We start from the raw sequence: 26160 nt of genomic DNA on the forward strand, positions 1-26160 counted from the left end.
TTTGGACCTTATATATGTGACAAGACCACAAAAAAATGGATCTTTCGAAAACTTGTTCTCATAAATAATTGTTTTTTTTTACTAATAAAGAGGAAATCATGGGTTAGTACCATCACTTATCACTTATCACACCTCATAATAATAATATTATTATTTTCGATGAAAATTCGATTATGTTTTGAAAGTTAAGGTATTTGAACTGGTAATATGTTTATTAGGAGCAAATTTTTTTTGGTGAAAATGAATCTTGAAGTTGGTGCAGAAGAACGCAAATATACGTTACTATTTCGCTAGTTATATATGTGTCTGTATACACACGGGCGGAAAATATAAATGTTGGATACCATGAATGTTACAGAAAATGTCTAAATAGTTTTGTCCAACAGTATTATAATCTGTGTACTTGAAAGAAAAAAAAGAGAGAGAGAAAAGAATACTACTATTGACCATGTCCATTGCATTGTATGAAATGTTCTTATCCGTTATGATGATGCATATATCCTGTATATATAGATACATATATGTGTATATATATATACACATGAACGCATGCATGTATACATGTAAAAGGGAAAAGGAAGAGAACAACAAGTCATCTGAATTATGACATGATTCTCAATGAATAGAAACAAGATAGTGTGAGTGAGCCCATGGGTCCGTCAGACCCGCCCACGGATATGAGATAATGGCTGAATATATATACACATTATAATATAATTATATAATTCACTATTTATTATATTTTCTTCGTCTCCCCCCCTCTCTCTCTCTATGTATATATGCGATGTATGAATCTATTCTATCCTATGTTTAGTTAACGAATATATGATAAATGGAAAGACATGGGCACATGGTTTGATCATTCATATCTATATGTAGTACAACTAAAGTTTTAATTTATCCATTTTCTTGTCCTGATGAAAGCAAAATCACAATAATAAGAAAAGTATTCAAAGCTATATATATATATATATATATTGCATTATGGCGACAAGATCTTGTCCAAAGCGGTCTCTTCACTAATATAATTTAGAATCGAACATGATTTTATTTCTGCTTTTGCAATAATAGTAATAATAATAATAATAATAATAATAATAATAATATATTGTAGAATCTTTATCGTCAAATAGTCGAGTATATTAATATACAATCTATCCAATTGACAAAATAAGCATCATGTAATAACGACTGCAATGCGTTGTATGCACACAACAGAGTAAACTGTGTTTTGGGACTGTGACAATGTGGAAACTCACTCAGTTTGGGTGTTATTTTGGAATCATGAATCGTAGTTTTTTTTAATTTCTTACAATAAAAATTCCAATATCATCATTACCTTCAAAATTTGTAACTTGAAAATTAATTTTCATAATAAAACTTGTGATTTAAATTATCTACTAATCACCTAAATTCGATCCAAATTCATCTTAAATTCAGTATAAAATCTCCTATTGAACATACATTTAAATTTAGATATTGTGGTAATTTATACGTAACGACGCCTGAATTTAATTATATAAAATTAATTTATCCTGCAAATACGTTACTCTGTTATTTTACATCGTATCCAACTTAATAAAGAACTACTCCGGTCCCACCTCCTACTTTCCGGTACTAATCGCCACGTCATCAGCTAATCCTTTCAGCACCACGTGCACGTCTCGGCCAATCGCCACGTATCATCATCTCATCGGACGGTCCATATCTCTTCAGGAATCTTTCATCGGACGGCTCTCTTTCCCTGTTTTCTTTCCCTGTTCTGGACTCTTCTATATTTTAAGAGGACGGTAAGCCAAACATGGTTAATTAGATCAATCTAATTTCCTTATTTACCGATTTTAATTAAATATTAAATTAATTATCTCCCAAACTTTTAACAAGTACATTATTCCCATTTATTCACCGTTACTGTAACCACGTTTATTTTAAATTCATATTTTTTGATTAGTTACATAAATGTTTTTGGCCGTGTTATTCCACTTGTACAGTTTACGTTTTATAATTTGAATAATTTAATTTTTTAATCCATTATGGAATTCGTATTTTAATTTTTAGATAAACAGGATTACAAAATTGATATGGCAAAAACAGTTTGGTTGAATTTTCAACGAAATTTAGGTGATCTTGCACATCTATCTATAGTTTGTTATAAAACAAAACTGGTATTACGTGGTGCCATTGAAGCACATTTTTCAATCATATAATTACATATATCGTATCGTAGCAACTTGATGAAAGTATAAAATATTAGTCGGGCTAAATTATACAATTTGCTGACGTGTCCGTAGTAAGATTTATCTTATCAATAAATAGTGAATTTACCCTAACCATGGTTAGAAAATTAACCAGAGTCCTGACACGATTCGAGTTAAAAAAGCGTCCCCCAGAGGAGAGCGAAGCGAAGGAGAAGCATCGAGACACAGAGTCGGCTAAGGCGATTCCTTCCCTCCATTAACGGAGATTCGCCGCTTCCGTGTCTTTCTCTCTCTATCTCTTCTCTCTGTCTCTCTTCGCCGATGATGCCTCTGAATTAGCAATCCGAGGTTGTTTTTGCCGGAGCTTCGCTGTGGTTTCTGGTTTCAGTGTCCGCTCCATCGTCAGATCTCGTTGTCCGGTGAGTTTTTTCCTTTCCAAATGGTTGATTGTCGTCAATTTTGTCGCCTGTGGAGCAAATCAATGTGTTTAATTTGGTATTTATAGGTTGATTATATTGTTTAACCTATCTGGTTGAAGTTCTCGCAATTTGTGCATTTTTCCAGCCTTGGATTTTGCATCGCTTCCATTTTTTTGGGAATCTGGATTTTTTCTAAATTTGATGTTTTTCGCTCCGGGGTTAATCTAGGATAACAAAAGCGAACTTGTCAGTTTTTGGAATTTATTGCTATAACTATTGCTCAAGTGACTATGTAAAGTTTCTTGGATCAAGCTATAAGTGGTGGATTAATGCGTTGGAGGTGTTCACAAGGAAGAATTTTCGCGTATTTGCGGAAGCTGTGTAAGCTTAGATATGAACATGGCCTTTATTTGGACCTTTATATAAGATACTCAGATCTTGGTAGATAATATTGCTGATTCTATATGTGGATCGTTATGCAGATTTCTCTCTTCTTGTTCTGGGGATCAAGCATGGGTTACCCGATGTAGTACCGGGTTGAAATTCTTTCTCAAGCTCGATTCTTTGAATCAGTGGTTCCTGTCTTCTGCTGATTGGGTTGGGTTTTCCACGTTTCATGATTTGTTCCGGTGTCTGTTTCTTCTTTGCATTTGCCCTGTTCGTGTTGGTTTCAGACAAAGGCGCTGGTCTGAGAGGGAACAGTCTCTCTTCTCCTGCTGCTTCTGCTGCTGACCACAAAAGTCCCGTGGTTTCTCACTCCTTTTCATGTCGCGGAACTTAGACAGTCCTGTTCAGACACAGATGGCAGTGGCGGTCTTTAGGACTCCCCTTAGTGGGGAGTTCCATGGGGCTAATAAGATGGAAGAGAAGCAGCATAAACAGCAGCAGCAGCAGCAGCAGCAGCCTGCTGGGCGTAGACGGGTTTTCGTGCAAACTGAAACTGGTTGTGTCCTGGGGATGGAGTTAGATCGGAGCGACAATGTTCATACTGTGAAGAGAAGGCTCCAGATTGCACTTAATTTCCCAACCGAGGAAAGCTCGTTGACCTTTGGGGATATGGTTCTCAAGAACGACCTTAGCGCAGTGAGGAATGATTCTCCCCTTCTCCTGAAGCGAAACTTGATGCATAGAAGCTCGTCTACACCTTGTCTTTCACCCACCGGAAGGGATCTCCAACAAAAAGACCGCAGTGGTCCTATTGAGATACTCGGCCACTCGGATTGCTTTTCTTCTGTCAAGCAAATGGTGAAGGAAATTGTTAAGGCGATGAAGATGGGTGTTGAACCGGTCTCTGTTCATAGTGGGCTTGGAGGGGCATACTACTTTAGGAATGGAAAAGGTCAGAGTGTTGCAATTGTCAAGCCTACAGATGAAGAACCATTTGCACCTAACAATCCGAAAGGCTTTGTTGGGAAATCACTGGGGCAACCCGGCTTAAAACGTTCTGTACGAGTTGGGGAAACCGGATTCAGGGAAGTTGCAGCTTATCTTCTGGACTATGATCACTTTGCTAATGTTCCTCCCACTGCTCTCGTGAAGATAACCCATTCGGTATTTAATGTCAACAATGGAGTGAACGGGAATGGGAACAAACCTTGCGAGAAGAAACTGGTCAGCAAGATTGCTTCCTTCCAAAAGTTCATACCTCAACCGCTCCCTGTTCATAGCGGTCTTGGAGGTGCATATTATTTCCGGAATGTCCAAGGTCAGAGTGTTGCAATTGTCAAGCCCACGGATGAGGAGCCATTTGCACCTAACAATCCGAAAGGATTTATCGGGAAAGCCCTTGGACAGCCTGGCTTGAAGCGTTCGGTACGAGTTGGGGAAACTGGATTCAGGGAAGTTGCTGCTTATCTTCTCGACTATGATCACTTTGCCAACGTCCCTCCTACCGCTCTGGTGAAGATAACCCATTCAGTATTCAATGTCAACGATGGAGTGAACGGGAATAAACCCCGTGAGAAGAAACTGGTGAGCAAGATTGCGTCCTTTCAAAAGTTCATACCTCATGACTTTGATGCCAGCGATCATGGCACTTCGAGTTTCCCGGTAGCAGCGGTGCACCGTATTGGGATATTAGACATCAGGATTTTCAACACGGACCGCCATGGTGGAAACCTTTTGGTGAGGAAGCTTGATGGTATTGGGAGGTTTGATCAAGTAGAGCTCATTCCGATTGATCACGGCCTTTGCCTTCCGGAGACACTCGAGGATCCCTACTTTGAGTGGATTCATTGGCCTCAGGCATCAATACCGTTCTCCGACGATGAACTCGACTACATTCAAAGTCTTGATCCGCTCAAGGATTGCGACATGCTCCGGTCAGAACTTCCAATGATTCGGGATGCATGTCTCCGGGTTCTAGTTCTGTGCACTATTTTCCTTAAAGAAGCTGCTGCTTATGGACTTTGTCTTGCCGAGATTGGTGAGATGATGACCCGGGAATTCCGCCCCGGAGAAGAGGAGCCGAGTGAACTCGAGGTTGTGTGTATGGAAGCCAGGAGATTGATCGCCGAATCCGACGGTATATCTCCAAAGTCGGAATTGGGAGATGCAGAGTTTCAGTTCGATCTGGACTATGATGATCTGGAGTTAGTTTCTGGCCCAAAGATGGCAACTGATGACTACTTCACCAGAAACCCCTTCTCAAACGGGCGTTCCTCACTTGCAAAGCTCCATGAAAGCATCGAGGAGGAAGAGGATGAAACAGAGGAAGACCCGCCAATGCAAGAGAGGAGCTATTTCGATTCAGATGATTATTTTGAGAGAGACCCATCTCTTTCAAAGATTTCGATGTCGATGAAGAACACTCATATAAGCGAGACGGGGCAAAAATACCCGAAATTCAACGGAAACAGAGTAGTAGAGAACACGTCGAGTGCGAACGAGCAGGGACCAGGGATGAGTGCAAGCTTTGTGAAGGTAGCGGACATGAGAGAAGAGGAGTGGGCGATGTTCCTGGAGAGGTTCCATGAGCTGCTTCACCCAGCGTTCGCCAAACGCAAAACCGCGACTATGAGGAAGAGACAGAGACTGGGCACTTCATGCCAGTTTTGAGGGAAGAGGCAACAAAAGGACAGAGACAGGACAGTACGAGTAATATTTAGTACTTAGAGAGACAGGTATCGCGCTTGAGAACAGTACTACTATGGAGGCTTCGTTTGGTAGAGAGAGTAGTGCTTAGTCGTTTGGGGTTTTGCAGGCGATGACGTCACGACCACTCGCTGTGAAAAAAAATGTTTTCTTTTTTAATTTGGTTAACTGATGTAAATACCCTTTGACCCATCAAAGCCTAAAACCGAGGAGGAGACTGGAGAAATTCCCCCCTCTAGATTTCTTTTGTATTTTTTTTTTTGAGAATTGGTTTCTTTTGTGTTCTTTAATTTCCTCTGGCTTTGCATGTTTTATAAATAATAATAGTTTCACGAAGATAATTCTCTCTTTGTCTATGAAACTGGTAATTTTAAGAAAAGAGTTTCAGAGGTGTAACAGTAGTGAAAAGATGATGCCAAAAAATAAAAAAAAAGGACAAAGGTACTAGTGGGGACAAAAGTGGGGGATGTGTCAATTACGAAACAGCTGTTAAGGCCGTCCATAACATAACCCCTTTCATCATTTCGACGTTCTCAAGTCATGGACCCCCACTCCTACATGGCTTTGACCTAACTCCTCTCTCTCTCTCTCTCTCTCTCTCTCTCTCTCTCTCTCTCTCTCTCTCTCTCTCTGTTTATTTTGGCCTTTCGACCAGCTTCTGGGACATAAAGACACGCATAAGTAGATCGTGTCCTTTCGTCTCTCTCTCTCTCTTTATGATTCTATGAGTCGTACATGATGTCTTACGTGGTACATCATATGCCGTGTTATTCGTACTGCAACTTAGTTACTGTTCTCTGTCAAAAAGATTGTATTTTGATTCCGATTACATCCTTTTATACATATATTCCTATATTAATATTCCGATGCTTTTTTTTAAAAAAAAATATTTTGTTTTATATACAACTTTGCTATCTTTTACTGTGAATTTAAAAACAAAAAAAAGGGTTTGGAGAAGCGACAAAAAGGCGATAATTGCTCGTGGGTCGATTTCGAGTTGGTCGCACTCAACGCATACATCTTATGGACTTATCTTCTCGTCGGATAAACATCGGCGTTACATAAATTTCTTCCCCATAATTATATATTTTAGATCTTTAGTCCTTTTCTCTCTCTCTCTCTCTCTCTCTCTCTCTCTCTCTCTCTCTTTTTCGCTTTTCATGATGAGTTGTATATATTGCGTACTACATATATTCTCTATTGAAAAAAAAAATTACGTGATGAAAGTGTCTTTTTTTTTTTCTGAATGAAGATGATGATGTATATGCTAATGATGTGATAACAAGGGATTTTTTTTTAAAAAAAAAAAAGTGCAATGAGAGTATAATGCTTTTGATAATGGTTTCTTTATCGCCAACTTGTTCTTGGTTTGGTATGATGTGAGTTTTGGTCTCTCTCTTATCGTAATAAACCGATAATGCTCGATTGACAAAAGCGTGTAGTGACCATTACTTTTGTCCTCTTGTCCCTCTCACTCTCCCATGTCCAAATGCAATCTCACGGATCATATATTATATATCTTAGTTTGATCAAAAACTCAATTTTGTCTTTTTTTTTACAAGATTTGGTCCAATGAAATTTGAATCCGGGTTGAAACCACTTTGTGCCACCCAATCACTAGGTCACCCCATTTGGGTAACTCAATTTTGTTTTGGTTTCGAATGATGATCTCGATCCATATTTGTTAGAGATAAAAACAAGATTATTGCAATAATCTGAAATCCAAAGCCTTCGATCTTTGAAGTTATGGAATTCTATCTAACGTTCCCCGAGAGTTTTCAACATTCTTATATTCAGATCCCTGGACTCAACTTTTGGTATTGTATTTCTGCTCATCCTCTTTTAAGAAATTGTTTTGTCGGAAATGTGATTCTATGACAAAGATGTTCGATATCTTGATCGGTTCTTGAATGATCTTTCCATAATCCACGACCGAATTTATCATATGACTATACATTCATATATCTATTTAAAGGTACAAAAATTTTGATTTTCATGGCTATACTCAAGGAAAAGTAAGATACATGACTTCATTTTATCAAAGTCCAATAGGAAGAGGAACAACCGAAAAGGTGAACATATATAACAAATACATTCCAAAACGGGACAATATATATATGTATATATGAAGGGATATATGGTTTTAATTAGTTTATATATGCCTCCAAGGTCTCTCGGCGAGGCTAACACACTCACCATGCCTAAAACAATCGACGAGATGATCTATCGTTAGCCCTGCGGCTTGCATGAACGAATATACGATCACCGGACCGACGAATCTGAATCCTCGTTTGATCAAATCTTTGCTTATTATCTCTGCTTTCGGTGTTCTAAGCGGTACGTTCCTCGGATACTTGAACCTGTTGATTACTGGTTTGTAGTCCATGAACCCCCACATGAAGCTGCTGAATGATCCGAATTCCTTCGCCACCTGTAAAATTTTCTTCCTTTGTCAAGTTATCTCAATCTAATAGTTTCCACTTGCTTGATCAATCTATGCCATGCCTTGTAATTTTTGTAACCATTGTTTGCATTTCATCGGAGCTCAAACCCATTGGGGGTGTTTTTGTATAAGAGAGACATTAGGGTCTAATTGAAGATTTTGAATAAAATAGAGGGGCATATTTGAGAAATAAAAATTTTCTTCCTTTGTCAAGTTATCTCAATCTAATAGTTTCCACTTGCTTGATCAATCTATGCCATGCCTTGTAATTTTTGTAACCATTGTTTGCATTTCATCGGAGCTCAAACCCATTGGGGGTGTTTTTGTATAAGAGAGACATTAGGGTCTAATTGAAGATTTTGAATAAAATAGAGGGGCATATTTGAGAAATATATTGCGGAGATACGAGAAGATTTGGTAACTAACCCAAATCGGAATTATAAATCTATTTGTTCCTAAGTATCAGCATTACAGGATTGTACTTTCCTTGTTCTGTTTTAGGTTAGCTTACGTCTCTTACATATATAAAAACTTTGTAAGCTCTGAAAATTCAATAAGAAGAACACAGCCGCATTATGCAATTCTTCATCCTTGCTTGATATTTATCATGGTATCAGAGCACGAACCCTTCTAAATCTTACTACGAAATTTCAATCTCATGACGACCCCGACCCCGACCAATTCACCTCCGACCCAGACCACGCCGCCAACAATGGCACGACCGACTGTTGCTGAACCTGTTCCAGCTCCACGAAGAACTATTTCTCCATATGATTTAACCCCGAGCGACAACCCCGGCCTGATTCTCTCACAGCCTTTGTTGCGTGGAGAAAACTATGATGAATGGGCGATCAATATTCGCCAAGCTTTGAAGTCCCGAAAGAAATTCGGTTTTGTCGACGGAACTATTCCACAACCGATTGAAACTTCCCCCGATTTTGAAGACTGGGATACAAATAACGCACTCATTGCCTCTTGGATCAAGAACACTCTTGACTCCAATATCCGATCTGATGTTGTGCATCGTGAACTGGCCCAAGACCTTTGGGATTATCTGAAAAGGAGATTCGGCAGATCCAATGCTCCTCGACTGCTAAAGATCCGAACTGATCTCGCTAATTGCCGCCAACAAGGGATGACGGTCGCGGCATATTTTGGTAAGTTAACCAAACTGTGGGATGACTTAGCCAATTTCCGTTCCCTCAAGTATTGCAAGTGCAATCACTGTACATGTGATGTTGGCGGGACTCTTGAAAAAGAACGTCAAGAAGACAGGTTATTTGAATTCTTGTTGGGACTCGATGACTCAAGATATGCGATTGTTCGCTCAAACTTACTCTCTCGTCTTCCTCTTCCAACTTTGGAGGAAGCTTACAACATTGTCTCGCAAGATGAAGATGCTAAGCATATCATTCAAACTCACGATGAAAGACCAGACGTCGCAGCCTTTTCAGTCCGAACTTCTCTGAAACCCCGACCTAAAGATGATGACAAAGACAAGACGATCCTCTGCACCCACTGTGGTAGATCTGGCCACTTAGCTGAAAGCTGTTTTCGGCTAATCGGATATCCCGATTGGTGGGGCGAGAGACCACGAAACAGAACAACAGTTGCTCGAGGGAAAGGAACATCATCTGATCGTCCTCGGGGAGCTGTTGCCCGAGCAAACGTGACCCACGTCTCATCTCTCCCACATGCGCCTCCCTCAACGGATGCAGAAAAGCCCATGCTGTCGGGCATTACCCAAGAACAGTGGAACAACCTCATGTCTCTGCTTAACTGCTCCAAAGTCAACAATCAGGAAGATATATCTGGTAAGAAATTTTCAGCCCCTTGGATACTTGACAGTGGTTGTTCTCAACATATGACTGGAATAATCTCGTCCTTGGTTGATATTACTTCTATTCCTCCGTGCTCCGTCATACTTCCCGACAACAGAACAGTTTCTGCGTCTCTCTCTGGATCAGTGATTCTCGGGCCCAATCTACGTCTCTCAAATGTGCTGTTTGTTCCGGGATTGCATTGCCAGCTGATTTCTATCTGTCAGATGATGGTTGACACTGATTGTTATGTTACGTTTGCTCCTTCCTTCTGTATAATTCAGGACCGGACTTCCAAGACGCTGATTGGAGCGGGTGAGCAACGATCAGGTTTATTTTACTACAGAGGAGCGGCTACTTCAGCAGTAACTCGGACACAGAAATCTCAACAAGCTGATCTTTGGCATCAGCGGTTGGGTCATCTTTCTCCAAAGGCACTGTCAAAGATTTCCGCTCTTGATGTTTCAGCTGTTTCATTTTCTGATTCGGATATTTGTGATGTTTGCCTCAGAGCAAAACAAACACGAGAACCTTTTCCATTGAGTCGAAATAAGACATCAGCCATTTTCGAGCTTGTCCATTGTGACATATGGGGACCATATAGATCACCTTCTTTTTCTGGAGCGCGGTATTTTTTAACTATTGTGGATGATTTTTCCAGAGGAACATGGATTTTTTTGATGAAAGGGAAGCATGAAACTCAAACCAAGCTGCGAGATTTTATTGCACTTGTTGAACGTCAGTTTAACGCAGCAGTGAAAACAATAAGATCTGATAACGGCTCGGAATTTATCAGCCTTCGACCTTATTTTTCAGCACAAGGAATCCTACACGAAACCTCTTGTGTAGGTACACCGCAACAAAATGGTCGTGTTGAGAGGAAACACCGCCATATCCTCAACGTTGCTCGGGCTTTGCTTTTTCAGGCAAACCTTCCCATTGATTTTTGGGGAGAGAGCGTCTTGACGGCAGCATATCTGATAAACAGGATCCCATCATCTGTTCTTGAAAATAAAACCCCTTATGAGGTTCTTCATGGCCATTCTCCAGGATATAGCCATCTGCGTGTATTTGGTAGCTTGTGCTATGCTCATACACCGAGCAAAACCAAGGACAAATTTGAACATCGAAGCTCTCGCTGTGTTTTTTTAGGCTATCCATATGGTCAGAAAGGTTGGAGATTATATAATCTCGACACGAAACAGATGATGGTCTCCCGAGATGTGGTCTTTGTTGAAACGATTTTTCCTTTTTCCGACAAGGCTGAATCGACGGCTTCACCAGTAGCTATGCAGCCTACACCTGTATATATACCTGATGATGAAGACCCAGCTGTTTTGGTCCCGCATCCGCTGCCTCAATCTGCTTCCTCGAGCACATCTGCAACCGAGAATTCATCAGAGGAGATTATACCACAATCTCCCATCATGTCTGAACCATCATCGTCATCTTCTTTAGTACCACCTGAAACTGATCCTATGCTTGTTGCTACAGTACCATCTTCGCCAGACACATCCTCTTCCCTGCTACTTGGTCGCGGTCAGAGGCAAAAGTACAAAAACATATTGCTGAAGGATTTTATTACCAACTCTGTGACTGTCGCATCAGGTACCTCATTCCCTCTTGAGAATTACCTATCATATGACCGACTATTTCCCAGGCACAGAGCATTCCTCGCCAGACTCACAGAAGAGACAGAACCCCGATCATTTTCCGAAGCTTCTATAGATGATCGATGGAAAAAGGCAATGTCTGATGAAATCTCTGCTCTTCAACACAATCGGACATGGACACTGGAACCTTTACCGCATCACAAGAAAGCTATAGGATGCAAATGGGTTTACCGAATTAAGTACAAGTCTGATGGAAGTGTTGAACGGTATAAAGCTCGACTCGTTGTCTTAGGAAACCGACAAACCGAAGGTATTGATTACAACGACACTTTTGCTCCTGTGGCAAAAATGGTTACCGTCAGAACATTTCTCGCAGTTGCGGCAGCCCGTAATTGGGATGTTCATCAAATGGACGTCCACAACGCCTTTCTCCATGGTGATTTATCCGAAGAGGTATACATGAAACCTCCCCCCGGATTCCAATTCTCCACACCTAATGTCGTATGCCGGCTTCGCAAATCACTTTATGGGCTAAAGCAAGCGCCACGTTGCTGGTTTGCTAAGCTCACTATGGCATTAACGAAGTACGGTTTCCGACAAACGGAATCTGATCATTCCTTGTTTATTTTGAAGACCACGACCACTCGTCTACATGTTCTGATATACGTCGATGATCTTCTTCTTACGGGTGATTCTCCTCAAGCAATGGTTGACTTCAAGACATATCTGAACCGATGCTTCAAAATGAAGGATTTGGGAAGTCTAAAGTATTTCTTAGGCATTGAAGTAGCCCGAAATTCCACTGGGATCTCCTTATGCCAGCGGAAATACACGCTTGACTTAATTGCTGAGACTGGATTATTAGCCAGTAAACCATCGCAGTTTCCATTGGAGCAACACCATCGTCTCACAATCAGTGACAGTGCCGCCATTCAAGATCCAGAACGCTACAGAAGACTTGTTGGCAAATTACTTTATCTCCTTGCAACTCGACCTGATATCACTTATGCTGTCCACATTTTATCGCAGTTTATGCAGAACCCTCGGGAAGATCATTGGCAGGCTGCTCTCAGGGTCGTTCGGTACTTAAAGCTTAATCCGGGCCAGGGTATTCTATTACGTTCTGATTCTGACTTACGACTCTATGGCTGGTGCGACTCAGACTGGGCCGGAGATCCTCGGACACGACGTTCTCTATCCGGTTACATTATACAGCTTGGCTCCTCCCCAGTCTCTTGGCGTTCGAAGCGGCAACCTACTGTCTCTCTCTCTTCCGCTGAAGCTGAGTACAGAGCAATGGCCGTCACAACTTGTGAGCTACTCTGGCTCAAAGCTCTCCTCTTCTCGCTCGGTGTTCATCATTCTGACGCCATGATTCTCAACTGTGACAGTCAACCAGCTCTTCACATTGCGGCAAACGACGTATTCCACGATCGTACGAAGCATATCGAGGTCAATTGTCATTTCCTCCGACATCACATCAAGAACGGCCTAATCTCGACTCGTCATGTTTCTTCATGCGCTCAACTAGCGGACATCTTTACCAAAGCACTCGGTCAAAAGGAGTTCGCTATGTTCTTAACCAAGTTGGGCATACACAATGTGTACGCTCCCACTTGAGGGGGGGTATTGCGGAGATACGAGAAGATTTGGTAACTAACCCAAATCGGAATTATAAATCTATTTGTTCCTAAGTATCAGCATTACAGGATTGTACTTTCCTTGTTCTGTTTTAGGTTAGCTTACGTCTCTTACATATATAAAAACTTTGTAAGCTCTGAAAATTCAATAAGAAGAACACAGCCGCATTATGCAATTCTTCATCCTTGCTTGATATTTATCAAAATAGAGCTTGCCTTGACAATGCATTTGGCGTTGTCCACAATGCATCTCACTCTGCACTCCTGCAACGTTATTGCTTTGTTTGATGCAATCTCTGTTATCTCTTTCTCTCCCATTTTGGCCACAAGATTTGGATCAAACCCAACAAATGCCTCTCTATTTTCACATTTTAACAAACAAACCCTTCAATGCTAATCAAACAACCACTAAAAACTCTTACTATAAAATCATAGCAAATACAAGTAACATACACGTATAAATGTATATATACGATATATAAATAAATAGATTAAGGAAGATGTATAGTATAAAGTTGTAGGTCACTATATATACAACAATTCTTGACAAGAATGGATACCTAAAAAGTTCTTTTCGTTTGAGAATCTCAGTCCAGTTGAAGTCCATAAGCATGCCCGACATGGCAAGGAGTTCAAACAGCTGGCTGTTTCATTCATCATCATCATCATTCATCATTAGGCTAATTAATTACATTGACTATTGTAATTAATGTACCAATTAAGAAAATGACCAGCGCCCTCAATTCCTATTAAATGATTATATGTTTGTTAAGCTGATTAAATCTCATAATTAGGACTTCATCTTACTTGTCATCATAGACAGGGACCCCCCATTGCTGGTCATGAAAACTCACGTAAGCTTCGTCTACATTAATAAACAAAAGAAACCTTGATGATGATGATTTTGGGTTAAAATCACACTCATTTTAGTGTCACATTATGTAATATGAAGAGATCATACCGCTGTTCTTGGTAATCCAATTACACCTCCTCGGCTCACCGTTGTTTGAATCCAGAGATTGAAGCTGTTCTTGGTGTTGCTGTGGAACGTTTCGGGGAAGATACGGCGTTTCTCTTCTTTGCGGAGAGTTAGAGATGAGGCCGAGGGCGAGAGAGATCTTCTGCTCCAACGTGGAATTAGAATCAGTGGCACCGAAGGAATCGTTGGAGTTCTGAGAAAGCGACAGGGAGATGGAGGAGAGGGAGAAAGAAGAGGAAGTGCTTCGTTGGAGGGCGATGGGGTAGATTCTCTTCAAGTGTTTAGTGAAGAAATTCGAGCTTTGCTTCGTCTCTTTCTCCCTAACGCTCTTGCTCTTCTCCACAACTCTCTTCTTCGTACCTTGTATGTACATGTTTTTCTTTTGAACTAAGAGACAAGACAAGAACAGGCAACACAACTACTTTGTTTCGGATATTTCTATATTGACAGGTTTTGGAACATGCAAAGTGAAGATGTCTCAATTTTTAAAAAAGAAATTGCGAGGGAATTTAAGGAAGTGAGTTATGTGGTTACAAGAGAAGCCACTCCCACCTAAGTTGGTGAAATGTGAATTTCATGTTTGTGAAATTTCACCATTTTTCTCTTCTTGGAAAGATAGGATGATGATCTTACTATATGATAATGGAAAAAGACAGTCCACAATTTCATATTAAATTAAGTCTGTAAGTTTCTAATTATGGATTGGTCCGTAGAATTTGACAGAACGCTCGAATCCTCTTCTTTGTTAAACTATATGGAATATAATATAGCTTCAATGCACATATCACGAAAGGTGAGATGAGAGGTATCATTTGGTAAAATTGATTCCTCTCATTTTGTGTGTTTGTAACATTTATACAAAACCTTCTAATTGTTTTTGTGCATAATTATTATTCGCAAAACTTATATAAAATCAAATTTTATTTCAACCGGTTGGACTATGTGAGTTTAGATTTGATTCAAACCATGCTGATTGATACGGACATGCAGTAATTATATAATGATTTGTGTTGTGTATATACTAATAGTCATGAATTTGGCCGTAAACTAATAGTGTAAACAAATTATTCGTAGCTTCTACGCATTGCGCCACGAAAGCTTTCATGACCGAAATTAACATGCGGTCCATATAGACAAAGAAGTCTCATCCCTCTCATTGTGTTGTTTGCTATTAAAGTAATGCGTATGTGAAAATTGGTACGTAGAGAACGACTCCGATTGCTCAATTGAGCTAAACCGGAATAAATAGAAGATTTCGAACCGGAATTTTCAGTTGAACCGGATTTGGTTGGTTGGAACTTTGAAAGCCGAGAGAATAATGTGCATCAAACCCTAAGACTAAAACCCTGAACCCTTGCCGGGAAACTTTAACGTCTCTCTCTCTCTCCGGCGACCCCGTTTTCTCACCCCCAATCAATCAAATTCGCTTAATTTTCCCGAGAAACGAACTGGGGAACTTCCAAAATTCCCCCTTTCGAAACCCTACTTGCCGAATTCCATGCTCTGTAGACGGATCACCTTGAATTCCTGCAAGGTACTGCGTCTTCTCTCTCATTTTTCTGCCCTCTTATCCACGAAATCCTCCTCCTCTGTCGCAAAACTCTACGAAAGACCCTTTTCCCCGACCAATTTTTCTATAGACCCTAAAAACCCAGTTCGGGAGATTCTTCTGGGGATGAAGACGTTGGGATTCAAGGAGTTTCTCCACGGGCATTGTTTTCGAGGCGTTGTTTCGGAGCTGAGTCAGGTTCATATCGATCAAATCATCAGTGAATTGATGTCCGAGAGCCCTGATCTTTCGGTCTGGTTTTTCAAGGAGTTGAAAGATATGTATGAATTTCGCCATTCGAGGTTCTCTAGTTTGTTGGTTTCGCATGTTTTAGCAGGACAAAGACGCTTCAAAGAGCTGGAAATGATTCTAGTACAATTGCTGCAACAAGAAGGCAAGTCTCTTTTCTTTTTTCTTTTGTGCGGTAAATTTGACTCGAAGCCGTTTTGTAATTGCAACTAAAAATGATGCTTGATTCAAGCTTATTGCAAGTGAATATGGGGAATTCGATCAACAAAATCTCAGGTTTTATTGAAAGCTTAGGACTTTTTTCGAGTTTGAATCGCAATTGGTGTAGATGAATACATGGAAAGTGGAAACCGACTGGACTTGTGTTTTTCTCTTTTGTCTTTGTTAGGGTGTTGTTTTGGTTTGATTTATATAAGAAATGTAGGGATTAAGTCGATGATGAATCTCACGACATGTTGCTGATTATATGTTGTTGTCTGTCTATTAGATTCCTGCCTAAAGATACTTGAAATAATCCTCACTTTCTGGTTTATAGATTTTCATGATTTCTTTTAGGCTCTGGTTCATCAGCTTTTCTTTGTGAGCTTCTCTTAAATTGCTTCAGAGAGTGGGAATCTACGGGAGTAGTATGGGATATGTTATTGTTTCTTTGTTCGAGATCTAAAATGATGCATGATGATGCCCTTTACATTCTTGCCAAGATGAAGGATCTGGACTTGAAAGTCTCGACACATGCTTACAACTCAATCTTGTACAACTTCAGAAACACTGATATGATGTGGGATGTGTACAATGAAATTGATGCTAGTGGGGAATCCAAGAACGATCACACATATTCCACGGTTGTAGATGGCTTATGTCGGCAAGGGAAGCTAGAAGATGCCATTTCATTCCTCAGGAGTTCGGAGTGGAAGGATATTGGTCCTTCTGTTGCCTCTTTCAACAGTATCATGTCAAAATACTGTAAATTGGGTTCTGTAGATATTGCGAAGTCATTTTTCGGCACAATGTTTAAGTGTGGATTGGTTCCCGACATATATAGCTTCAATATTCTTATACATGGACTCTGTCTAGCTGGTTCTATGGAAGAAGCTCTAGGGTTGTCTAATGATATGGGGAAGCACGGGGTAGAACCTGATGCCATAACATACAATATTCTTGTGAAAGGGTTCCATCTTCTGGGTATGATGAGTGGGGGTTGGAAGATCGTTCAAGAAATTCTAGAGGCCAATGGTTTCAGACCTGAGCTTGTGGCATATTCCATTGTAATTCATGGCCTCTGCAAGAATGGAGAATTCGAGTTGGCTGCTCGATTGTTCAGAGAAATGTATACCAAGAGAATTCATCCGAGTTCTATGAGTCATGGTGCTATTCTGCTTGCTTTATGTCGGAAAAGGATGCTACTTGAGGCAAGAGAGCTTCTGGACTCTCTGATATCCTCTGGCTCTGCACTGGATGTTATTTTATACAATATTGTAATTGATGGATATGCAAAAGAAGGTTGCATTGAGGAAGCATTACAATTATACAATCAAGTGATTAAGAATGGTCTAACTCCTACTATAGCGACTTTCAATTCTTTGATTTATGGGCTCTGCAAAACACAGAATATAGCTAAGGCTAGCGTGGTGCTGAATGCCATGAAGTTGTATGGAATAGTCCCAAGTGTTGTGAGTTACACAATTCTGATGAATGCATATGCTGACTGTGGAAATACCGTCGGCATATACGAACTGCTTCAAGAAATGAAAGCGGCTGGAATCCAAGCCACCCATGTCACTTACTCAGTGATTATTAAAGGGTTTTGCAAACAGCAGAGACTGAAAGAATGTCATCAGTTGCTCGGGCACATGTACTCCGAGGGTGTTACTCCAGATCAGATCACTTACAATACTATAATTCAATGTCTATGCAAAGCCAAAGATCTGAGTAAGGCTTTTGAGTTATTCCATGAAATGAAATCTCGGAATCTTGAACCTACACCTGCCACTTATGATATTCTGATCAACGGTCTTTGCTCATACAGTAAACTAAGGGAGGCTGACAGATTTCTGTATTCCCTTCAAGAAGATGGTGTCAGTTTGTCAAGAGTTGCTTATACCACATTAATCAAGGCACATTGTGTAAAGGGTGATTCTGTAAAGGCAGTACGTCTCTTTCTTGAGCTGTTGAACAGAGGATTTGATGTTTCTATCAGGGACTACAGTGCTGTGATCAATCGGCTGTGCAAGAGATTCTTAGCAAGTGAAACTAAATTTGTGTTCTGTCTGATGTTATCCAAGGGGATTTCCCCCGATTCAGACATTTGCAAAGCGATTCTCCGATGTTTTCATGATAAAGGTGATGTCAAGTCAATCGATGAGCTGCTTGCCATGATGATCAAATCAGGTTTATTTCCTGATTCGTAGAAGGCGACATACATTCTTGTCTGTTTTCTGTCTTATCTGCTGGAAAGGACATCCTTTCGGTAACGGAGCTAGTCCATGAGGTAACTGTGTTGTGAGCTTTGTCTATACCAAAAGCCAGAGCTATCTAATGCATGATTCTGTTTTCTTGATGCTCTCTTTTGACAGATTATGAACCAAGCATGCCACAGGATAGTAAAAACTGGCCTGTTGCAGTGCGACCGGATATTTTGAAGGACCGAGGTGTGTGCTATATACTTTCAATTTAGTAGCAAGTCTGATCATCATGTGAATTTCTTCAAATGGCATGTATATTTACCATTCAAATAGTGATATTTTCTGTTCTGTTTTTTAAAATCAAGAATTTGAGAAATTCAGGACGTCTTTATCTTTTCCGTTGCCATATCAACTTACATACTTTTACGGGTTTTGATTCTCCCCTTGTCTAGTTTGTCAATGAAACGAAAGAGCAGCTTTTTACTGGTTTCAACTATGCGGCTGGTGGGTGTGGAATGATGTTTCCTGAAACCAGAATGGAATCTCGGATACAAAAATATGTATGTATGTACATCTTTGCATTGGCTTCAAATCTACTTCTAATATTCAACAAAATTTGACATGAACATTACACTCATTGCATACAGGATATAAGCTGCCTTTACCGCTATGACTTGGGCTATATATCTGATGGAATTTAACCATGACACTGATACATTGCCCATGTTATATCTTTCAGCATTTCTTAATTTATTTTCTTTTGAAATCAGACTCAAAAGTTTCTACAGAAGTTGCACAAGCAAAGAAGTTCTTCATCCACAACATCAGGCCACACTTTGAGAGAGTTTCAGTGAGAAGATAGACCGGTGAAATCAATATTTACCACATGAAGCTTGAAAAAAGAGCCTTTTAGGTACTGAGACTTCATTTATTCAGATTATTTCAACTTGATCCTGTTAGATCTACCGCCTATTCGGGTTTGCTTGAACATTCTAAATCCATATTGCCCTCATGGTTATTACAGTGGAAACTAGCTTTTGCCTCTCACCTGACACCCGGTGCCAATGAAGGGAGACAGAGATTTCTCGATACCCGTTTCATCGGACTCAGATCACAATATTTCACATAGGCGGTCCGCTGCTTCCACGAGACGACAACCTGCCAAGCCTTGAAGATCATAAGACCCGGGTAACTTTGAACTGTAGTAATATTAAACATATGTTTTTGCATTGCACAACAGAGGAAACAACAACAACACACTTGTATATAGTTTAAGGAAAATTCAAGTGAAAAAGCTGAGCATATCAGAAGATATGCTACTACAAGACAAAACCCATATGATATTTCATATATATTTTTTCCATCTTATATATATATATATATATATGTTATACATATTCATATATAGAGAATTTTCTCTTCATGATATGTGTGAATGGGTTCAGTTGTTCTTGGGGGGATGGTGCCTTGCTCTCCAATAATCAGCAGTGTAGGCAACAAGTCCATCCTCATCAACACTTTCTCTTGCCTTTGTCTTTGCGATTGGTGTGTTCTTCGGCATCATCTTTGTCATCTTCTTGCCAAACTCTTCAACATTTTCACTTTCCACGCCATTGTGATCCCCATTCATCAGTTTTCTTCCTCTGACCATTGCAGTGTCGTCATCAATTCCCTGTTTTGCATTTGGTTAATGTCTCGAACCAAATCCATATTAAACAATCGATATTGAACCTTCCACATATATATGTATATACACACACCAGTTTTGGAGGTGGATTCACATATATATATATATATATATATATGTATGTATACTTCGGTGAAGAAATATTTTGTACATTCACCTTTCTGGTTGAAACAGCATCAATACTGGAACCTTCAATCCCGTCTCCTGAGGCGCAACAGAAAAAGGGACAAAATGTTGTCTTCACACTTTTTAACATTATAATATAACCAAAAACAGAAGGAAAAAAGAAAGGATACGTAGACATGCATGGGACCAAAAAGAAACAAAAAGCCCTTGTAAAGTTTCCTCTCACTTGAGATGGCTGACTTATATTGTTTATATGTGCATATATTCGTCCTCGAAATGAAGTTTTACGTATCATAATAAGTAGATTCTAAGTTAACTACAACTTATCTTCGAGAATTATGCATGGGAATATAATCTATACAGTGGTTATAATTAAATTAAATGGGCTTTGGAAAGATATTAATGAACAGACAGAGAAGAGAGACAAACCATGAACAAGTGCGTGTCCAAAGGAGAGATGAGAAGTGAAGAACAAGTGCATAATCATAACCAGACACAGAATCTTCGAACTATTCATGTCTTCTTTTGTTTCTTTTGTCTTCCTTTGGGAGTTTTGCTGATTTTGTGTGTGAGATCGGACGAAGGAGAGTTGTTTGAGATTTTAATTGATTTGATGACAAATCGATCGAGTTAGGGTTTATATAGGGGGGATGAACGAGGAAACATAAGGCCATGCATGGTCAAAGCCCTTTTCTTTTACCGAAACACGTCTCTCTCTATCGACGTGTAGAGAGATAGATGGTTACGAAGTTTTATAATCCTCGATAACCATGATAAAGTTTCAGAAATTTTTACGAAATTGCCATTACTTACTTTCGTAGAAACGGTGAAATATTTGCAGTCAAATAAGTAAACGTGTGAATTCGAATAAACAAATTGTGACATCTAATGATTACGTGGCCAAAAGTCCAACATTCTTAAATTTTGGACAGTTATTTGATTATTAGGTTAAAACTGTTATTGCAGAATTTTTTTATGAAAAAAAATGAAAAGGGGAAGACAAAAATGCATAAATGGTGGATGTAAGCACATGTGTCTCGTTTATGGAAAGCATTTCCATTTCCCAATCTCAAAATTCTTCAATCACAAGAAATATCATACTCAATTCTTTTAGATGTTCTAATTACCTGTACGGACAATAGAACGTGGAAAGAAAATGGGACTCACATCACATGCATACATATCAACATGTACATATATATATATATACATGCATGCGTGTATATAGAAACACATACACCGTCGATAATATTTCAAACAAAATTTACCAAAACTTATCAAATTATAAGAAAACATTTGTATTCTTGTTATATATATTATCATATTTTTTTGACAATAAAATATAAACCAAATAAATAATAAAATAATACCTTAAGTTAATCTTATAAAATTTCTATATTTTTTTTAAATAAAAAATGTTAATGCAATACATCATTAATTAAAAAAAGGCATGTCATAGCATAATCAAGATCAAACTATAAGAAAAAATTCTGAAATTTCTATACCTTCCTTCTCCCGAAATCCCACTATTGAAAAACAAAAAGATACAAAATAACTAGAAGCAAGAAGCCATATCAATCAATAATTTGTGATTCAAAGTAAAAGACGACTTACTGTGGTAAATATTTTGTTAATTAGTATAAGAATAACGTGTGCTTCGTTTCGGTTTTCGAATTAAGAATTCTGTAGATCTTTTTACAGCATGAACAACACTCTCGCACGTATTGGTATGTGAAAATGCTTTGGGAAATGCCAAGGCATCGAACGAGGCGACCGAAATGTGGTCCGTTAAAGGTTGAAATTGGTAAATAAAAAATAATAATAATAATGATAATAATAACGAATTTATAACGTAAAATGCAAGGCAAAATTCGTGTGTGTTTTGTGCTTGTCTGCCTCCGACCCGATTTCCCATAACCAACTTTTTCAAATACTCTCATAATCCATCGTACTTATAAAAATCTCGATTCTCCTTTGGATTATTCGGTTTGAAAATTGATATAGATTATCAAATCTAATATACCTCAAGTGATTCAAGAAGTAGAGTGTATATATATATGTGTATGTATATATATGTGTGTGTGTGTGTGTGAATTTGAGAGTGGACTATGAGATGAATGGTATGAACATGACCATTTCATGAATGCATTGGATTGCTAAAATATATATTGATTCAGCCCAAGTTAACCTAACCTAAGTTTTTAATTTCATTTTATAAAATAACAGCTCAAGATAGTAAGGAAACACTAACAAAATCACTTAGCAAAATCGAAGACGTCGGTCCTAAATTTTTTATATTATTTCTGTACAAATTTAATATATGATTTTTTATTATATATTGTGGTGATTCAGTGGGTGTGTAACCTTAAGATCTATGGTCTCTCTATTTTCCATAATTGGAAATTGTGTCCGTTTCGTTACATGCAAAACACATGCCCTCCACCTATTAATCTTACTAATGACTTGACCCACACGCCATTAAATATCTTGTTTTTAAATGCATATATGAATATATTTGCATACATTTTCCTTGTTATATATATATATATATATAATCATGTGTATAATTCCAAATAAATGAAAAAATCTATAACATCTTTTCTTATCTTTTGACATATGCTATAAGATAATCATACAGTTTTTTTTTTAACCAATATCACGACGATTAAAAATTTGCTCCTGGTAACGTTTCTAAGAACAAGGCTTTGATGGGCCAAGAAAGTAGAGAATTTGGACCCCCGAAGAAACCTTTAACGTAGAATTATTGGGCCTACACATCAAGCCCATTAATGGTCTTTTATACATTAAGCCCAAGGCCCATTCAGGTAAATACAGAGGTATATTTCATTCCTGCCCAAATTATTTTTTAAAATTACGAAATTGTCCATCAATGAGGCGTAAAAGACAATTTTCACCTTCCATTGTCTTTCTTGTCGTCGGTTTTACGAATAGTTTTTAAAAAAAAAATATGATTATAATTATTGAAAAATAGCATTAACGACTATTTGTAGCCAGACATAAATAGTAACACGGAATACAATATTTATCAATTTCTTGGTCGAGAATTGGGATGAAATTGGTGCCGATCCAATTAGTGTATTTATTACGTAATTGACAAATATAATTAGAACTTCTAAAATATAGGGAGTATCCCGCCAATGATTAAGTATTAAAGATATAAGTAAATATAAAAAAAGTATAATTAAGGTGTTAAAATTCGAAAGAAAGGAGGGGCCATTTCCTAAGTAATGATTTGGTTTAGCTTTATGTCCCTCCAATTAGTTTTATTAATAATTCTTTTTGGGCCATTTTCTTCTCCACAGCTTATCATTATCCCCCTTTTCCCTTTTGCATTAAATCTTTATTAGCTTTTTTTATAGCTAGATTTTCTTTTTTTGTGATGCAACGAGCCTCTAGAAACAACATTATATATATATATATATATATATATATTCACAATAACGTTATGTGTAGATGTGCGTGTATTGATATATGCTGTATTTATATGTAAAAAAAATCAAATTGACACATGGATGTAACTATATATATAATATGTATACAATGGACAATGATCTAGTATGAGAATGAGACTATTTTTTTTATTGATCTTCTAATTAATTTATTTTTCACCAATTTAGATGTCATTTTTTTTGTACCATATGTGCAATTTTATATGTTTATGATATAATTATTTGACCACGTACGTAGTATCTGTAACACTGGAATATATACAATTATATTAAGATATATAGATTCCAAGGAAATTAAACCATAACATTTCAGCCCCGAAATACAAATAAATAGAGAAAGAAACCTTAAACCGAGAAATCAAACAAGGAAAGAGAAACAGATTTGTACAATTAGGGGCTAATCTTGTGTTAAACCTTAATCCTAGCCATATTTAGACGAAATAAAGAATTGATTTCCCCTCGCAATTTAACAATCCCTAACATACATTTTCCCCGACAGCCAAACAGAAAGAAAAGACATAACAACCCTATCTCTGTTCAGAAGATATCATCCCACTCACTCACCACTTAGCCTCAAACCAGAGACAACCCAAACACCAAAAAAAAAATCTCAAGAAATGGGGACTGCCACATCGACAATGGCGGCGAAGCTGGCGTTTTATCCGCCGGATCCGCCGTCGTACACGGTGGTGGAGGAGGAGACGACGGGGAAGATGAGAATATCGACGGACATGCTCCGTCACCGGAGAGATGACGTGGACGTCCTCAAGACAGCAACCAAGCGCGGGAACGAAATCGTTGTCATGTTCGTCAAGAACCGTACGGCAAAACTTACCCTACTTTACTCTCACGGCAACGCAGCGGATCTCGGTCACATGTTTCTCATCTTCACCGAACTTAGTCATCATCTTAATGTCAATCTCATGGGGTTAGTTTTTGTTCCTTTCTTCTTCTTCTTCTTATACGCATGAAGACGAAAGTAATTATATATAAGTAATGTTATCTATAATCACGTACGCATGTTGTTATGTATAGTTTATACTTGCATTCTTTGATATATATGATCTCTTTTTTAAACCTTATAAGATATGAAGGGCTATTTACTGAAATTTTCACGTACGACTAGATCGTGTTTGAATCATGTACCTAATCTTTGTTTATTCAAAATATATACTAATCGCGGTCATTATAAACATCCGTTAAGTTGCTTGAATTTGATCTTCGTGGATGGCGAGAAAATTCCATTTTTAATTTGTTTTTCTTGCTTTTTTTTTACTGGTTTGATCCGAGGTTATAAGTTGAAAACAATACAAGTTTCATGAGGAAACGAATATTATATTGGAGATTAATTACTTGGGGTGACTGATTGATTAGATGTCAGACAATCCAGAACATTTTTTTTTAATCTATGATGGATTTCTGTGATGATAATTGCAGATACGATTACTCTGGATATGGCAAATCTTCTGGTAAGGTATGTTCTTTATTCATTATATATATATATATATATATATATAAAAGATTTTTAAATTAATTTTTGGAGACGTTGCTGTCATATCAAAACAGCCACATTAGGTATAACCACGTGTAATAATAATTCTCTTAAAGAGACAAAGGAACAATTTTTTTTTTCTTTCTAAAGGGGCTTCCCACATTCTTTTATTAAATTAGTTTCCCCCATAAATCAAGTTCTATGATTTCGGAATCAATATTCGTTCTTTTATTGATTAACTTATTTCATGGGTGCAAATTTTATCACAATGTTTTCTATAATAAAATCATACATTACAAAACAATCTGTTCCAAGTTTAGAGACTTGCACACATATGATACGTTCTTGTTCGTGTATATAAAAGTATAAACACGTAAATTGATTGGTGTGCATAAACATGGTTTTGGTTTTATATGATATGTATAAATTTCATATATATATATATATATATATATATACACGTGACATTAAAGTGATAAAGTCGGATGATGATTTTGGAGTAAATGTTGAAAGCCAAGCGAGCAAGACACGTACGCGGACATAGAGGCTGCTTACAAGTGTCTAAGAGAAACGTACGGAGTGAAGGAAGAAGACGTGATTCTGTACGGTCAGTCTGTAGGGAGCGGACCGTCTCTAGAACTGGCCACTCATCTGCCTCGTCTTAGGGCTCTTGTCCTTCACAGCCCCTTCTTGTCCGGCCTCCGCGTCATGTACCCCGTCAAGCGATCCTTCTGGTTCGACATTTACAAGGTTCTTTCTTTTTCATATTTTTGCCACAAGTGTTGAATCGAGAGATCGGTTCGATGAACAAAACTAACAATTTTTATTTTCATGCGATGCAGAATATCGATAAAATAGGACTTGTGGACTGCCCTGTACTTGTGATTCATGTAAGTGTTATTCTTCTTTTCTATCACACACACACACACATATATATATATATATATATATATATATATATATATATATATATTATATTT

General features: G+C 38.3%; 5 protein-coding genes and 1 long non-coding RNA gene across 11 annotated transcripts in view; 3 read left to right on the forward strand and 3 right to left on the reverse strand.

Moving 5' to 3' along the window:
• Nucleotides 1–3210: 3210 nt before the first annotated feature.
• LOC104805217 lies at nt 3211–4666 on the reverse strand. Its single transcript, XR_770449.1, has 2 exons — nt 4623–4666; nt 3211–4262 (listed from the first exon to the last, which is right to left on the reverse strand). It is a non-coding gene; the product is annotated as an uncharacterized LOC104805217 (long non-coding RNA).
• On the forward strand, nt 3323–6051 carry LOC104805215 (phosphatidylinositol 4-kinase gamma 7-like). Of its 3 annotated transcripts, none has more exons than XM_010529702.1 (2): nt 3323–3956; nt 4323–6051. In XM_010529702.1, exons 1-2 carry the CDS (start codon nt 3383–3385, stop codon nt 5672–5674), a joined length of 1926 nt encoding a protein of 641 aa, XP_010528004.1. In that variant the 5' UTR covers nt 3323–3382; the 3' UTR covers nt 5675–6051. The 3 variants fall into 3 exon arrangements, with proteins under 3 accessions (XP_010528004.1, XP_010528002.1, XP_010528003.1); XM_010529700.1 differs by having other exon boundaries at nt 3323–3904; nt 4271–6051; XM_010529701.1 differs by having other exon boundaries at nt 3323–3899; nt 4266–6051.
• Nucleotides 6052–7710: 1659 nt separating this feature from the next.
• LOC104805218 (DNA-3-methyladenine glycosylase) lies at nt 7711–14790 on the reverse strand. The gene is made up of 5 exons (XM_010529703.2): nt 14188–14790; nt 14034–14091; nt 13787–13870; nt 13443–13584; nt 7711–8141 (listed from the first exon to the last, which is right to left on the reverse strand). The coding sequence occupies exons 1-5, from the start codon at nt 14576–14578 to the stop codon at nt 7863–7865; spliced, it is 954 nt and encodes a 317-aa protein (XP_010528005.1). The 5' UTR covers nt 14579–14790; the 3' UTR covers nt 7711–7862.
• Nucleotides 14791–15543: 753 nt separating this feature from the next.
• Nucleotides 15544–19522, forward strand: LOC104805220 (putative pentatricopeptide repeat-containing protein At1g13630). 2 transcript variants are annotated; one of them, XM_010529707.2, is made up of 6 exons: nt 15544–16148; nt 16559–18491; nt 18577–18651; nt 18858–18969; nt 19176–19318; nt 19430–19522. In XM_010529707.2, the coding sequence occupies exons 1-2, from the start codon at nt 15704–15706 to the stop codon at nt 18409–18411; spliced, it is 2298 nt and encodes a 765-aa protein (XP_010528009.1). In that variant the 5' UTR covers nt 15544–15703; the 3' UTR covers nt 18412–18491; nt 18577–18651; nt 18858–18969; nt 19176–19318; nt 19430–19522. The 2 variants fall into 2 exon arrangements, with proteins under 2 accessions (XP_010528009.1, XP_010528008.1); XM_010529706.2 differs by having other exon boundaries at nt 18858–18965.
• Nucleotides 19523–19610: 88 nt separating this feature from the next.
• LOC104805219 (root meristem growth factor 3) lies at nt 19611–20847 on the reverse strand. Its single transcript, XM_010529705.2, has 3 exons — nt 20648–20847; nt 20250–20296; nt 19611–20077 (listed from the first exon to the last, which is right to left on the reverse strand). The coding sequence occupies exons 1-3, from the start codon at nt 20733–20735 to the stop codon at nt 19847–19849; spliced, it is 366 nt and encodes a 121-aa protein (XP_010528007.1). The 5' UTR covers nt 20736–20847; the 3' UTR covers nt 19611–19846.
• A 3368-nt stretch (nt 20848–24215) lies between these two features.
• LOC104805221 (protein ABHD17B) overlaps nt 24216–26160 on the forward strand; it is a 3283-nt gene continuing 1338 nt past the window's right edge. For 2 of the 3 annotated variants that reach the window (XM_010529708.2, XM_010529710.1), the window contains exons 1-4: nt 24216–24616; nt 25126–25162; nt 25694–25930; nt 26023–26070. In XM_010529708.2, the coding sequence (XP_010528010.1) occupies nt 24306–24616; nt 25126–25162; nt 25694–25930; nt 26023–26070 (633 nt within the window). In that variant the 5' untranslated portion in view covers nt 24216–24305. The remainder of the gene's footprint in view (nt 24617–25125; nt 25163–25693; nt 25931–26022; nt 26071–26160) is intronic. The other variant, XM_010529709.2, reaches the window with a different exon arrangement.

This window comes from Tarenaya hassleriana, unplaced genomic scaffold, assembly GCF_000463585.1.
Source record: "Tarenaya hassleriana unplaced genomic scaffold, ASM46358v1 Cleome11, whole genome shotgun sequence".
In the NCBI taxonomy this organism is placed as follows: domain Eukaryota; kingdom Viridiplantae; phylum Streptophyta; class Magnoliopsida; order Brassicales; family Cleomaceae; genus Tarenaya; species Tarenaya hassleriana.

Coding starts and splice junctions, on each gene's coding strand:
- LOC104805215 (XM_010529702.1), top strand. CDS start 3,383: ATGTCGCGGAACTTAGACAGTCCTGTTCAGACACAGATGGCAGTGGCG. Junction 3,957..4,322: donor CTACTTTAGGAATGGAAAAG/GTCAGAGTGTTG, acceptor GGAATGTCCAAG/GTCAGAGTGTTGCAATTGTC.
- LOC104805218 (XM_010529703.2), bottom strand. CDS start 14,578: ATGTACATACAAGGTACGAAGAAGAGAGTTGTGGAGAAGAGCAAGAGC. Junction 13,871..14,033: donor GTCCCTGTCTATGATGACAA/GTAAGATGAAGT, acceptor TGAATGAAACAG/CCAGCTGTTTGAACTCCTTG. Junction 13,585..13,786: donor AAACGAAAAGAACTTTTTAG/GTATCCATTCTT, acceptor ATGTGAAAATAG/AGAGGCATTTGTTGGGTTTG.
- LOC104805220 (XM_010529707.2), top strand. CDS start 15,704: ATGCTCTGTAGACGGATCACCTTGAATTCCTGCAAGGTACTGCGTCTT. Junction 16,149..16,558: donor ACAATTGCTGCAACAAGAAG/GCAAGTCTCTTT, acceptor GATTTCTTTTAG/GCTCTGGTTCATCAGCTTTT.
- LOC104805219 (XM_010529705.2), bottom strand. CDS start 20,735: ATGAATAGTTCGAAGATTCTGTGTCTGGTTATGATTATGCACTTGTTC. Junction 20,297..20,647: donor TGGACACGCACTTGTTCATG/GTTTGTCTCTCT, acceptor GTTGCGCCTCAG/GAGACGGGATTGAAGGTTCC. Junction 20,078..20,249: donor ATGCTGTTTCAACCAGAAAG/GTGAATGTACAA, acceptor AATGCAAAACAG/GGAATTGATGACGACACTGC.